The following is a 15119-nucleotide window of genomic DNA, read 5'->3' on the forward strand; positions in this document are numbered from 1 at the left end:
TAGCAATTAATGCACTTATCAGTCATCCTGTAAATATGTAGTCTGTCTGATGTGTGCGAATAAGGCTTCACCCATTTTCTTCAGTCCCAAACGCCAATTAGTACAACTGTATTTTTAGTCAGAAATGTGAACTTCTGTCTTGCTTGACTTGTTCTTTTTCTTCCTTTTGAATAATGTCTTTATTAGAGCTGCGTGTAGATGTGTTGTATCGTCTTTGAAAATTAGACTTTTTTTCATGATCGACATTCGTATTCTTACAGCTCTGTAAAATACAGCTTAGTGATGAGACATTTTCTTATGAGCCTATAGACATTTAGTAAAGACAAATATTCACACCGCTTCCATCGGGGAGCACCAGGATTCACCATCACTTGTTTAAATGGAAGCTTTTATTACCAGTAACTGAGCCACGCCGGCAGAGGATGATTCCATAAAGCCCGGAGTCGCCACTGAGTGATCATCTAGTGTGTTTGTGTATGTGTGTGTTATATCATAGTGCTGTAATATGTCCACAGCCCCGACGCTTCATCTCCTGTGTTGGGTCTTTCTTTCTGGGTTGCAGCGAGGGATTTTTGCAGCAGAAATTCACTAACTGCTTCTTTTGTCTCTCTCTCTCTTCTAAAACTATTCCGGCTATGCACCAGCTAATCCCATAGATGGGAAGCCCTCCGTTGTGTAACAGATTGCTAAGCATGCATCACACTAAATAATGTCAAGCTAATGAAGCTGCGAGTTGAGCTAAGGCCGTCCCACTGGCCATTTTCTCCCAACCAGCTGCCTGGAGGGCGTCTAGGGCTCCCACTTACTCTCCCACTGTAGTTCTCTAGTCGATTCATTGTTATACCAGCTATTCAAATAGTGCGCTGTCCTGCCTAGCTCATAGTCAAACAGTTTTAAAAGTTAAATCTGAAGATGGATTTGATCTCTGTGGATGTTTTGTTAGAGCCTGGGTAAACTGAACAGCTCACCATCTCCTCACACCATTTCCTGTTTGTTGTTTTTCCACTGTAGTGGCAAGTTTCTAAAAGGCTGTCAGTATGAAGGCATATGCAGGCCTCCTTTTCACAGTATTACACGAAGTGCATCTATTTTGGTGTCCACCTGTGGAGTAGTTGAAACGGGTTTCTTGTTTCCAACAGCGAGTGCTGGCATGTGCTGTGGAAGACCGACCTCCTTTCTAGTTAATCAAAGTACTCTACCCACGACCTGTTTTGGCCCGTGTTGAAACGATCTACTCTGTATACATATGCTGCCACTGGCCTCTATTTTACTTTGCTCCTCGAACACAGCTCGGGTTTATTGTCCCTACCGACCCCGACCTTTTGTCAGCGGCTGCCTTTATAGCTAGCTAGCATCTGCACTTGACTGCCTTGACATTTTAAGCATCTGAATATGATTTTGCATCAATGTGCAGAGTGTCCTTTTACTCAGTGGGATTTAGAGGTTACATGAAAGCCTAAGGCTCTTTTACTCAAACACATTATACATTATATAGTACTTGGGACAGAAATTGCATTTGAACTAAGTCCCCAAATGATTATTTAATGATGAATAAGGTGGGCGTGAATTTTTAAAAGCTATGAGACCCAGTTAGTGCTGCTAGCAGTTTTGTTGCTTTCTGATCAGAGGGCTGTTGTTGCTGCCTCTGGGTACAGATGCCTACTCTGCAGGCAGCTTGCACGCTGCTGCTCACACAACACCGCATCCAACCACCGACCTTGTTCTTCTGAGTGGCAGCCTCTTACATTTAGATTTATGCATTAACGTTCTACTCTGTCTCCCGCCCGTCTCTCGTTCTCTTCCCTTTCTGCTCTCTCCTGGCAGCGGTGGACACAGAATGTTGATGAGAAAGCACGCAGTGACGACTTTGGGGGCGTTGGTTTTGTTGCGTGTTGTCACTGCAGTGCTACGCCTGTTAGCAACTTGGACACAGCATCATAGCATCATCTCGCAGGCTGTATCTTTGCATTCATGTCCACCCTCACACAGGTTGAAAGAAATCCTTGAATTGAATACATTTAGATTATGGCTGTAGCAGAAACATTTAGCCGCTTTCCGTGGAAAGCACCAGGTTCTCTCTTTATGCTCTTATTTCTTCTAGTTTAAGTTCCTGGATAGACGAGAATAGGAAGCCTTGCAGATAGACAGAAATAGGAAGCTGCAAATGTATTTAAAAAAAGAAAAGAAATCTATATTTTCCATGCAGCAAAACCACAGAATACAACTTTGCTGTATAAATGTGTTACGTTAGATTTTACTAGTTTTTGCATAATTTTGTTATGGTTTAGGAAATACCTAAATATGCTTGCTGACAGAATTGATTAAAAGACTTGAGTACATATTTGACAGCTAGGTTTCCCATGATGTTGTCAAGAAAAAAAAAAAACCCACTGCTGAACTTTTTTGTGGACTCAAGTTCTCAAGACTACTCAAAACATGTTGTAGTGATACTTCGCTGCAGTGCTCCACAGTTATCCTCATGATTTTCCTGCAGTGTGCAGAGGGAACGAACTGGAAAGCTGCAGGGGAAGGACTATGTTATTGATTGACAGTATGGGGCTGACCAGCTATAGGGCTAGAGCTTTTTTCCTTTGCTGCGTGCACTCACTGACTTGATAGTGTAAATTGCGACACGGTCATTCCAGGTATGCGTGTCTAGTTCAGAATCTGGTATTGCACATTCGCTTTATCTCTGTGTTTGGATATTTTTCTGTTCAAATATTTTTCTTAGCACCTCCTTGCATCTACCGCTCTGTCTCCTCTCCTCTCTCTTTTTTCTGCTGGCCAGACTACTGCAGAGCTCTTACAGAAAAGAAGCATAGTGAGATATGGCACTGCATCATAATGCCTCAAACATGCACTTATCACTCGCTACACCTCGCGTCTCCTCACCTGTTTTGAAGCTTCGACTGCGCATCCCTTTGGGTTTATTGAGCCTGCAACAAACCATGTTGTGATGTGTTGTGATTGTCAGGACTGTATAAACCGCTGGGACTTCTTTGCTGTTTGTCACCTTAAGACCACAGAAGACTTTTAAGTAAGAATGCAAAATGTTAAACTGCAGTAGGTGTCGTGTTTGCGCTCTCAGTTCTTGGGCATACGCAGTCACTCATCAAGCCCGGTGGAGTCGGCCAGGCTGTGGCTAGCGCTGACCTTCAGCAGCGTTACTTCATGCATCAGTGTGAGGGTGACTGTGCATCTGTGGGGGTTTTGCTCAGAGCTTTGTTGCTGGTTTACCTCATGTTTGCACTTCAAGACTTGTTTGTACTAACATGAGGCAGGTGCAGGTGCAGATGCATGAGCACACGGACATGCCCGAAAACAAAATCTGTATTAGAGTGAGGATGGTAAGGGCAAAGACTGGTTCCCAAGCAGGTTGGCTGTGCACAAAACACTGCTGCTTACCCTTCTGCTGTATTCTCCTCTCGCCTCAGCCCACCATAGTACATTAAAGAGATGTATGATTTCAGCCTTATCTTGTACCAAGTGTTCTGGTCAGATACTGATGTTAAATTTGACAGTTGAGATACCGATCTGTTTTTGTTATTCTTTATTCGTCCAAGAATAAAACTAAGTAAATTTACATGATATATTAAAAAAGGGTAGCTGCACTGTTTTAAAGAGTTTGAAATCTTAATCAGGGTTTCTTTAGCAAACTTAAAGTTGATCCAACACAATAGATAAGACACCAACCCTCACTTGTAGATTTGCCCGCATGTTAAAGTCGGTCAACAAGGCCAATACTGTTACTTTATCAACACTGGTCAGTACTGGTCAGTCCACTGTTGATATCAGTGCGTTAGCGAAGAATTTTCCACAGCAGTGCAGTCAGAAATTGGTTTTCACAGGGATTGTTCATCTAAATTACAAAACACATTTCCCCACTAAACCCTGGTACTAGCAACCAATGTGCTAATACCTAGCTAATACTAGGTATTAGCTATGCAGATTGGTTGCTTAGGATATGAGTGCTGCTTTATTCAAAATTTGAGTTGTTCAAAAGTACTGCATCTTTCTAGATGCTGTGATCTAATTTCACAGTGCAGACCCATCAAGCCTGGGCAAACCTATTCCAAAGCATCTGCTAAAAGTTAGGGAAACTAATCCTTTACTTATAATGTGACTGAAGAAGGTAGGAAAAAAAGTATCATTGTGCTTATAGCTCCACAAATTAAACTCGGTCCAGATCAGATTTCGAGAGCTTTGTCGATGTCTTTTTTTTATTTCTTTTTTTTCATATTTTGCATATTAAATATCTTTATTTTTGTCTTTTTAAAAAAACTGTATAAAAGACACAGTATTGCACATAATAAATCAATTGCACTTCTTTAAGATACAGATAAACATCTAGTTCTCTCTTGATGCTACAGTATAACTACTGAAAGAAACCAACCTAGCATATACAAGAGTGAAGTTGTGAAATATATGTAACTAACAAAATGCAGCATGTTGGAGCTTGTGAAGGTCAAGCCAGTGATAGCTAGTAGTTTGCTGGATATTGTTGTTGTACATTTTTTATGTCCTTGAAACCACTTTGGCATATTTCCTGTCTTCTAGGGCAGTGGTTGTGTCTTTTAGAGTGATCAGCTATTACGTTTTTGTTTTTTCTCTTTAGATATTGGCTGTTATCCCACACTTGAAATGTTTTTAGCACTATTTGATATTGTGTAATATATATTTACATACAGTGATGTGAGTAAGTAAGAACATCCCATGGAAACTGATTACTTGTTTAAATATCTGGACCAGCACACACTAGATCCTCTTTGAATTGAAATGGCTCCTACAGATAAAGGTAGTATACTTAAAGAACATGATAACCACAACCACATATTGTAAAAGGCTTTTCTCTTCAAAAATGTTCTCTCTACTGTTGTGGCCAAACAGCTCTCTTGACATATCTCTCATGCATGTCATGATTGTAGACATGAGCACTTCAACGCTGCAAGAGTTAAAATTTAGTGGTTCTCATAGACTGCTCAGAGATTGTTGCTTTGTGGCACCTTAATCAACATACCCTCACAAAGCCTGTGTAGGGTCTAATCACTGACAACAAACCCGGAAGCCCAAATTGTTTTGGTGTGTTAATAGAAAGTAAATTCGACCGATTTGCACTTGGGTGTGTGCATGTATGTTTCTGTTTCTTTTTTAAAAATTTCAGATTAGCACCTTTGTTAATGAGCACTATTTCAAAGAGGATAAAATGTTTGTCCGTCCATATCCGTCCAAAAACGAATCATTCTTATCGGATGTTCTCACTTTTTCACATGAAGGTGTAGTAAATGTTTTGGCTGTACGTAATTGTTGAACCCGCTGTGGAGTTACTGCACATGGTTTTTACTTTACAGTCGAATAGATGCAAAGCAATGAGCAGGAACTAATTATAACAATAATAAAGGGAAAGGGGGGGGGGGGGGGGGGATTTTGTCAATCTCATTAAAAATTGTTTTAAAAGCTAGAAAATATCCTGCAAAGTTCAAAGGTTGTAAAAAGCATGCAAGGCTATAAGCCTGCCACCCTGCACTGTAGAAGCCCTGGTTGTGATCAGAAGTGGCACATTCAGTTTCTCTGGCTTGGTTTCAGTAGCTATTGGGCGACCGTGGCTCAGGGGGTTGGGAATCGCATCTGTAACCGGAAGGTCGCCGGTTCGATCCCTGGGCTCTCTGTCCTGGTCGTTGTGTCCCTGGGCAAGACACTTTACCCTACTTGCCTACTGGTGTTGGCCTACTGGAGGGGCCGATGGCGCGATATGGCAGCCTCGCTTCTGTCAGTCTGCCCCAGGGCAGCTGTGGCTACAACTGTAGCTTGCCTCCACCAGTGTATGAATGTGAGAGTGAATGAATAGTGGTATTGTAAAGCGCTTTGGGTGCCTTGAAAAGCGCTATATAAATCCAATCCATTGGATAGCTCAGTAGGTAGAGTGGCGGCCCCATGATCGTAAGGTCGGGGGTTCGATTCCCCTGAACAGCTACCCTGAGGTACCCCTGAGCAAGGTACCGTCCCCACACACTGCTCCCCGGGCGCCCAATGGCTGCCCACTGCTTCACTGAGTGAATGGGTTAAATGCAGAGAGGGATTTTCCCCACGGGGACCAATAAAGTACACTTTCTTTCTATTATAGTAGCTGATACAGGATACTGCAGCAATACAATCAAAGCTATCCTCTGATACCCTTCGCGTGTGCTGAAAACCAACTGTTTATTATAGTTGGTTTCGTAACAGTTTTCTCTGTGTGTCTATGCTTTTATACCAATGAATGGGTTTTTGTCTTTTCTTGGTGTTTAATGACCATATGCATACGTGAGGTTAGTACGAACTTTGCGATGCATGGAAACGAGTTGAGAATTGTAAAATGATCGACTTCCTTTTGCACTGTAGTGTTTGAACTGCACAGCTCCCGTCACTGCAGCTCAAATAAATACATTTTGCTAAATCTTAAAGTGAATGTATATAGATATATTTATATAGAAAAAAGTACATGGATGTTTAACTTTGCAAATATTAAGAAAATAAGTGTTCTTTCTTCTTTTGTTTTGTTTTGTTTTTTTTCTTCAAAGTCAGTGGATTCAAGGAGACATTTTAGCGATGGATAAAAAGTTGACTGTAGAACTCCAATAAACATCTCTGATATTTTGTCCTTTAGGTCTCTTCTTTATATAGATATGAAAGTCTTCACTCTGCATGGTTAGTAGACAATCTACATATGTGAGTTATTACTCAAAATAGGTCTTTTTAATTATTCTGGAGAAAATGTATCCTGAACAGTTCTAATTGTGCTTTGCAGTACAGTGATATGCTGTTTATGGAGGCCTCAGAGCATTATGGTTGATCTGCCAACCTCTCCTGGAGGCTGGGAAGAAAGTCCCAACTGATGAATGGAAATGTGAAGGGCACAGAACCATTACAGAACAGAACCCCGTTGACGTCAGCTAGAAGAAGAAAAAATATATATGCAAATAGACATCGGGAAATCAAATTCATCTTCTCACCTTGCCGATCTCCAAATATGTTTCCTTGGTGTAATTTCACACCCTGTTTGAAGAAATTAGTTCAAAATAACTCAGAATCCATTTTTGGTAAGCATGACATTTTGAATTTTCCGTGGGATCCACACTCGTGTCTCATTAAACATCCTGTCATCTCAGAAAAGGGTTCGGTATCCAGTCAAGGTCTCCATTAATACCAGGTCTACATCCAAATAGATATAAAAGAAGTTGATGAATAAACCAAACAAAAGCGGATGATCGGATGGACACTTAAATCCTGTGCACGGTGGTGGAGGGGAACATGGTTTTTTGTTGTCACAGGAACCAAAGTTTCCAGCGAGCGTGTTTCTTGGAGTCAGCTTTGGACTTGCGTTTTGGGGTGGAGGTGAAGGCCTCCTGAGGGTAAGGCAGGGGGGGAAAGTGGGTGTCCTCTGTTGGGAAAAGCCTCTTCATCAGTGGTTGTAGCTTGTCCTCCTGTTGTTTGAAATCCAGTTCAACACTGCAGCGAACAAAGACAGAAAGGTGTTAGCTTAAATGACTGCCAGTTGCTGGCTTGCTATTAACAACATTGTCTCCAGGGCATTTAATTCCAATTTAAACAGTCATTTACGTTGGGACGGACTGAATGAGTTTTTTGATGAATCAAAATGGGACAATTATTTTTTTGAGATTTCATCAACAAAGCATCCTGTGGGCTGAAGTGGATGGAGACCAGCTGAATACTTATTAGCACACAGTTATAAACCATGGCATAGGTAACATGTACATGTGGGAAGGCACCATAAAAGCTTGAAGGTTTGCAGCCCCACACATTCATATGTGTGAGTAGCTCAGCTACTCGGCTACTCAGTACATTACGGAGTTCTTCTATTAAGACAAACTATTATGAATGTATTAAATACAGTCCAGACATGTCCCTCATTGAGGACATTGCATGCATTAAGATGCAAAGACTATGAAAAGGGAGGCCTTGAAGTGCTGAGCAGCTGTAAGTGGATCAAGAAAGAATGGGGGGGGAAAATTAAAACGACATCAAATGCTTATAGAGTTTTAAAAAGAAGAGGTGATGAATTATCCAGCTTTTTTTAAATGTGTCAAAGTAAAAGTGAGCATGTGTTTCTCAATATTAAAATAATCAGAAGAAATGATAAATAAATGGTCTGACAGACTTTGAAAGCTTTGTCTTCTATTATAATTTAAATTTGAATCAAAATTGCAACAGTTTTGGATACAGATTTGTAGAAAGCTCCTTTTTGTGCCCATTTACGCCCGTTGCTTGATTCTTTTACTGTAGCCCAAATCTTCATTTTCTAGGACACAATTGCCAAATTAATCATAATGAATGAATTGCAGGGAAAGAATGATAAGTGTGGCAGTTTTATCATATTATCGTTGAAATGAATACCATGTAAATGGGATTTTATTACCCAAGTCGTATAGTTCATTTCTTATAATTCATTAATATTAGAGTGCTGGCTTTTATTTAATGCCTTTTATTGTTTATATTCTTCTTTTATCATCTTTGAAACCAGGGTTGAGGTTTGCCCTTAGTGCTTCTTTTAATCTTGACATTTTTTGGCTGTTGCATTCCCCCGACAACCATATTAAGCATCAAAGTTATGGCCTGTACTCACTTGACCCCTGCGCAGGCATCTGTCACAGCACTGCTCAGCCTGGTAAAGCGACCTACATTTCCTGGTTGCTTCATCTTTATTTCCCAGTAAAACCTCCAAATTTAGACATTTCTTGATTGCATCTGGCTGCTCATTTTGGCCCACTGCTTTTTCTTTTTCTGTCTTTCTTTTGTTATTTGCCTTCTCATTGTGAATCATAGAGCGACAGGGAAGTCCATTAGTGTTTTTCCCACTCTCAGTTCAGTCTCTGGTGTTGATGTTGAACTGAAGATCATTTGTTTAGCTGGACCTCAGATGAGAGCCTTCGTATTGATGTGAGGATGTCACTTTGTTTTATGTCGCTTCAATCCATGCTCAGTATTACAATACCAGAAAAAAATAGTGCTTATAACGAATGCGTTAATTTTTTGTTTTTTTTCTTGTCCTTGTTGGTTCACTCTGTATTTACTCAGGGTTCAAGGGTATTTATCTGGACCAAGCGTCATTGTAATCCCATACTTGCAAACTGACTGCTAGGTGCTGCAAAGTGAAACTCAGATTACGTCCTCAGCTGTGCTTTAATCTGCTAAAGCCTTCGTCAGCCACTACATAAGTCAGGCTGGTGGCAAATCTGATAGACAGACTTGCATAATAGCAGCAGGCTGCCTGCTCAGATTTAATTACAATGCATCTGTTGGGATTTAAGACTTGAAGCGATACATAGTTAGATCATTATTAGTATTCAAGGGGAATTGCAATTGCACATTATTGGCCGTATAGACTCTGAAAGTGCAGTCAAATAGTAATAAGTTCTTAAATCAAGTCTCTGTAGTAAAGTGACATTTGTGGGGAGTTTTTTTTATGAGGAGACATTCATGTGGAAATTTCTGACACATTTGAAAAAACAGTTAATCACCATTTAAACAATACATATATATCTATAGGCAATATATTTTAGCAAAAAAAAGAGAAAAGAAAAAGCCTCTGTTATACAAAATGTAACGTTTAACAATATTGAACATTTAAGCAAAACCTACTTTTAAAAAATGTAGTCATTTTGGGCCAATATGTGTTTGACATGATCTGAAAAAAGCTTTTGAGCAGAAAAACAGACAAGAACCTTTATGTGATCTGTGATTCCTGGTAGTACAAATGTTCTGGGTTGTGGTTATGAAAAGGAAATGAAGGTTAGTGGAATGGAGAAGTCAAAAAACAGCTAAAATTTCATGAACGTGTTATGGAGAGATTTGAAACAGATAAGAAAATTCTTGCACATTTTGCAAATAAAGGAATTTGGAATGCAAGGATGGGAGATCTTTCAGCAGACTGATGTTTGACACTGGTGGACCGTAGTGCAGAATGCATTTAACTTCTGTCTGGTGTACTGTTTTCCAGACCTGCATCACATCTATTCAGTTCAATTTCAATTTTATTTGTATTGCACCAAACCACAACAACAGTCCCCTCAAGGCACTTTATATTGATATGCATTTTTTGAATGAAATATAAGAAAAAATCTTTCCTTAGCGTGCTCCTCAAGTTCACCAACTTTATCTGTCAACACAGTTTCACAGTTTCAATGAGGAATTTACTTGTCCACACAAAAGAGTCAAACATTTCCTTTGCATGTCATTACTTTCTCCAATAATTGCAAATATGAGCAACTCAAGTGAAGCAGACACTCAGAATTATATAATTCTTTGACTTTAGGCTTTTATATAAAAGGGAAAGCGCAGCCACTTTGATCAATAAATCACTGGCTGCTAATTACACTGGTAAAAATCTATATCCGTGTTTCTGTGTGAAATTAGTGGAAGTTTGTGTGCACAAATGATTACATGTGGAAACAGCTCCGTGTTGCAAGCAAATGCACTGGGGATACGTTTAAAGAAGGAGCGCATATATTTAAAATCATTTAAACTGTCTTATGAACAAATTTACTCAAAAGGTCAGATCAATCCATGTTCGCAACCTTTGGATTTATTCAGATTTGTGCATAAACAGCTAAAAGGCGAGCTGAATCATATGCAGTTCTTTGTTTTGCTCTGAGCCTTTATTAAAAAACACAAAACAAAAAGAAAGAAAAAAACGTGCAGGACCTGAACTAAATGTTTAGACCAGGACATAAAAAGACTGTTTCTTGTTTGGCTCACAATTACTTTTCGATGCTCAGATTTTATCCCTGAGGGATTTTATTCATCTCTGTAAAATCTCCAAAAAGATTTTGTGCTTTGAACACATAGAAAAAGTACAACAGCACGTGCCTTGATATTATTTTAGCAAGATTACACCTGCACACATTGTTTGAACTTTTCCATGTCTGTCATACAGTTGGCCCAGAGCTTCAAAGTTGGCAGGTACCATTTAAAGAGTCCTCCTTCGAGGCCTCTTGGGCCTCAAATGGCTAGACCAGAGTAGATTTTAAAGTTTGCCAAGAATATTTCCTATATATGAATTTTAAGTGGTCATAACAGTTGTTTTATATTCATTCTGAAAAATTTGATTTTTATCCATTCATAAAAATAGTTCCCAAATGTAGTTCACTTTGTCAAACTCTGACATGCATATAAAACAAGATGCATAGGCCACTAAATTAACAGGCTCTTGCAGCTCAGATAGAAGTGGCATAGATGTAATAAACGTGGGGGTGACACCGATGAAGCAAAATGTTGAGCATTTCCCTGCATGCTTTGCACGTCTTTAAAAACCTTTAGTTATTGCTGCGATAAAGGCACAGCAAAACAGATCTCCTTGGAGTTTTAAGGGAAGGGGGTGCTCTAGCTCAATGCTGTGTCATTTTCTGTGGATAAGTTTCTCCTTCTACACATACACATAATCATGCACATACACACATATACAGCAGCAGTGATAGGATTTTCCTTGCTCTTCAGCGTAAGCCTCTAATACTGCTGAGGCGGTTGTTGCTTCACATCCATGGCTACAGGTGATAGTCCTACATGGACATGTAGCCATTTAACCTGATTAAAATGCCGATTATTATGCTGTATTGTTGGTACAATAATAAGAGTTAATTAATGCTCTTTATGGACACTGTACATTACATGTTGCACAGATCAAGATACTTATGTGCAGCAATCTTTGCTTTGTACAGCTGTTTCCATCTGGTTAAAGGTTGTGCTTCTAAATTCTAAACTTTAACACATGTAAATTGTTAAAATAATCAATCAAGTAATCCATGAAAGCCAAATGCTCAGGTTTCAGATTTTTCTCTATTCTGGCTCTCTATGATGTCGTAGAACGGGGACGACCAGGTTGGGCAAGGTCATTTCAGCCCCACCACTCTGGCTGTAACCTGCCCCCTCTGAAAAACTATTCTTGTAGACCCCAAGAATAAAGAATCAAGTTGGAAATGACCATAATAAGTCAACCTTAAATTCCAGTTTCAGTCACATATTAAATAATCTAAATGCAGACTATATCTAAAACGGCGGTCCCCAACCTTTTTTGCGCCACAGAACAGTTTAATGTCAGGCGGTATTTTCACGGACTGGCCTTTAAGGTGTCGCAGATAAATACAACAAAATAAACGGATACGACCAAGACAAAAACTGTGGTGTTTTGTAAATAAAATAGTAAACGTGAATTCACTGTGTAATTGTGTAACTTTATTAGCAGCGTCCTCCTGAAATGCGCCAACAACATTGTGAGTAACATCCTCCTCTCTGCCAATTAATGCTCTCTGTCGCTATGGTAACATGTAAATATTTAAAATTCATAACACACTGGAAAAGACCAAGGGAAACCGAGTAAATGATAAAAACCCTGAAAACCATAAATTTCACACACAAACCTCAACTCTCGTGGCCCGGTACCAGACGACTAACGGACCAGTACCTGTCTGTGGCCCGGGTGTTGGGGACCGCTGATTTAAAAAGTCTTTATAGTAGGGTTGGGTGATTCCATCCTCTCATCCCCCTGTGGCATCGCTATTGGATGGCAGAGGAGGTTAAAGCACACCCATTGTGGTGGCTCTATTCATCTTCCATAATAACAATATGTGGCCACAGGGCAAAAAACCTCCAAATGAGCTAAAGTGGAACATCTACATTGGGAGTTTTTTCATCCAGTAAGAAGAAACGTTTATAAGTTGACTTAAAACACTGATTGATTTAGCTTTATCGTAATTAGTTAACCTAATGGACAGGTATCAGTTGAACAGCTAAAAGAGTATTAACAGACTTTAATACTGAGACGAGACAGGAAGTTTAGGAGACGAATACGTGTCTCTGCACTTTACAGTCTCAACGGTCACATTTGCACACATTTAAAAATCAAACCAGCAGTCACAGATATCCTGCTGTTGTCTCTCTTTTGATGATGACGATAGATCAGTGTAACCTCTCCACACAGACGCACATTAACTTCAAAGCTTGTAGAAGTCCGTGCGTGAATTGTGGATGCGTAGCCACGCACGCCCAAGTAAGTCTGGGTTGCAAGTTCCTGTTATATGTGGAAGTGCAACCAGAAACTATAATGAGGAAGATTCAGTTTATTATACACCTCATAATAATTATATCAGTTTATTGCGTCAGTGGAGAAAAAGCACAAAAATCGCCCTGATCTACGAGCCGTCGTCAGTAGTTTTGACCATCACCATCCATAGACACAACACTACTTTATAAGTCTGTAGTCTTCTGATTTGACTGTGAACCTCATTGGAAGCTGAAACTAAATGAATGATCTTTGTTAGAAAACACCCCCAACCACCCTGGACACTACCCAGTCGAACTTAAATGCTGTGAACGTGATTTTTATTTTTATTTTTAAAAAGAGGAGCGTTTGCACTGACGTATAAAGTCACATGATGCAGTACCAGTTGACAATATCAGCATAGAAACTAACAATGCTGTACTCAAAATAGCTTATGAAGTGTTTTCATTCCTTTTCAAGCCTGATATTTTTTAAATATTTCGTTTTTAAAGTTGAGTAATACACGTAGTAAATGTAATGTAATCAGACTAATCCCCACAAACAGCATACATATTTGAACAATCAAAAGTTTCTGGTTAGTCATCCTTGTAGCTGTGTGTTGTTACTTATCCTTTGTGTGAAACTGAATCTGCGCAGCTCTCAGGAGCCAGGCGAATCATACAAAGTAGATGTAAAGTGCCCCGTGGCTTGGGAACAGCATAGCAAGGAAAATTAAATGTCACTGAAAAGAGAAAAAAAAATCAGCATAACTTCATTTGGAAAAAAAAGAGAGAAAAAAAGATAATCATCTCATCTTTGAAACCTACTCAAAAGGCCTTGTAATGAAAGATTTATTAGTCTCTACCCAGCCCAGTTATCAGCATTGCCTTATAAAAGTGTCACGGGCCCCCATGCGTCACTCCGCATTTGGACTTTTTGCTGAAAGCAAAAAGTGAGACGTTGTTGGCATTTACTGTCCCCTATCTGCCACTCCCTGGAGGGGGTTGTTGGATCAGAACAAATTGAAGAAAGCACTTCGGACCTTGTCAGTCTTTAACCTCTGTCCCTCACTTGTTCCTCCTCTATCTTTGTCTTCCTCTCTTACTCCCATTCCTTCCTCTCTACAGTGTGTGTATGTGTGTGTATATATATATATATATATATATATATATATATATATATATATATATATATATATATATATTAGAAAAAGAATTTTGTCCAATTCCACGTACAATACATAATCTCTCATTTTAACTTATTCGTTGTTATACAAACCTCTCACCTGCCCTTTATCCGTCTGGGTCTTTATCTCTCGTTGTCTCTTTCATCCCCTCGCTCTTACACATTCTCACTCTGCCTTTCTTTTTGTTCCCCTTATCTTTTCTGGGTGTGAATGTGCTCTTCTTGACTGTCCTCACTGTCCCTCCACACTATCTGTCATACCGAGGATCACTCTTGTAGCTATGGTAACCGGCTTACCACCATGTTGGAAAACATCATTATGCTTGCAGAAAAAGAGATATCTTCCCCCAGCACTGCTGTGCGGTAGGACAGCCTCGCTGCTCAGTAATTTCCATATGTTCTAATGTAATCAGCTCTTCAGCCTTTAGCGACGCTTAATTGATTTTCATAGCCTCGCACAATAGATTGGATATTTGTCCTCCTTTTAAAAGCCCATTCCTTTGTTGATTTTTTTTTTTTTTTGCTATCTTATTGCACTGCACAGTGTTATTCAAAGAATGTTTTACCATCAGATAGTCAGTTTAATGATCACTTGTAATGCTCTGCTTCAGAATTAATCGCAGGACTCGGAAGCTAATGAGAAAATTTAACTGTTGGGGAATATTTGTAGTCTGTTGTTAACAATGTAACTCAGTGATGGGGACCTCCCAAATCGACTTCCTTAATCACAACCACTTAAATCTATCTCTGTTTTTGATCAGCACATTAACCCATATAAAAGCAATGTGAGGAAAATGAGATTACAGGGTTTTTGCGTCGAGAAGCATCAGCGGAATGCATTTCGAATCCCGACTTTTCCGCACCATCCTGTCCATTGATGTCTTTTTATCCAGCTTCTTTCTGT

The 15119-nt window shown here is 39.6% G+C and overlaps 2 protein-coding genes across 5 annotated transcripts in view; one reads left to right on the forward strand and one right to left on the reverse strand.

The window, feature by feature from the left end:
* dock1 (dedicator of cytokinesis 1) overlaps positions 1-15119 on the forward strand; it is a 203976-nt gene that overhangs the window by 93115 nt on the left and 95742 nt on the right. The gene's annotated exons all lie outside the window — the stretch shown is intronic.
* Positions 3074-15119, reverse strand: part of insyn2a (inhibitory synaptic factor 2A) — a 34657-nt gene continuing 22611 nt past the window's right edge. For 2 of the 3 annotated variants that reach the window (XM_086303951.1, XM_086303950.1), the window contains one exon: positions 3074-7485. In XM_086303951.1, the coding sequence (XP_086160077.1) occupies positions 7302-7485 (184 nt within the window). In that variant the 3' untranslated portion in view covers positions 3074-7301. Of the gene's footprint in view, positions 13773-15119 lie in introns of all 3 variants that reach the window. The other variant, XM_086303953.1, reaches the window with a different exon arrangement.

The sequence above is a fragment of the Aulonocara sp. 'chitande type north' Nkhata Bay genome, linkage group LG8 (genome assembly GCF_057382095.1).
Source record: "Aulonocara sp. 'chitande type north' Nkhata Bay isolate Kocher_YH1m ecotype deep benthic linkage group LG8, A_spYH_male_GT1.1, whole genome shotgun sequence".
NCBI lineage: Eukaryota > Metazoa > Chordata > Actinopteri > Cichliformes > Cichlidae > Aulonocara > Aulonocara sp. 'chitande type north' Nkhata Bay.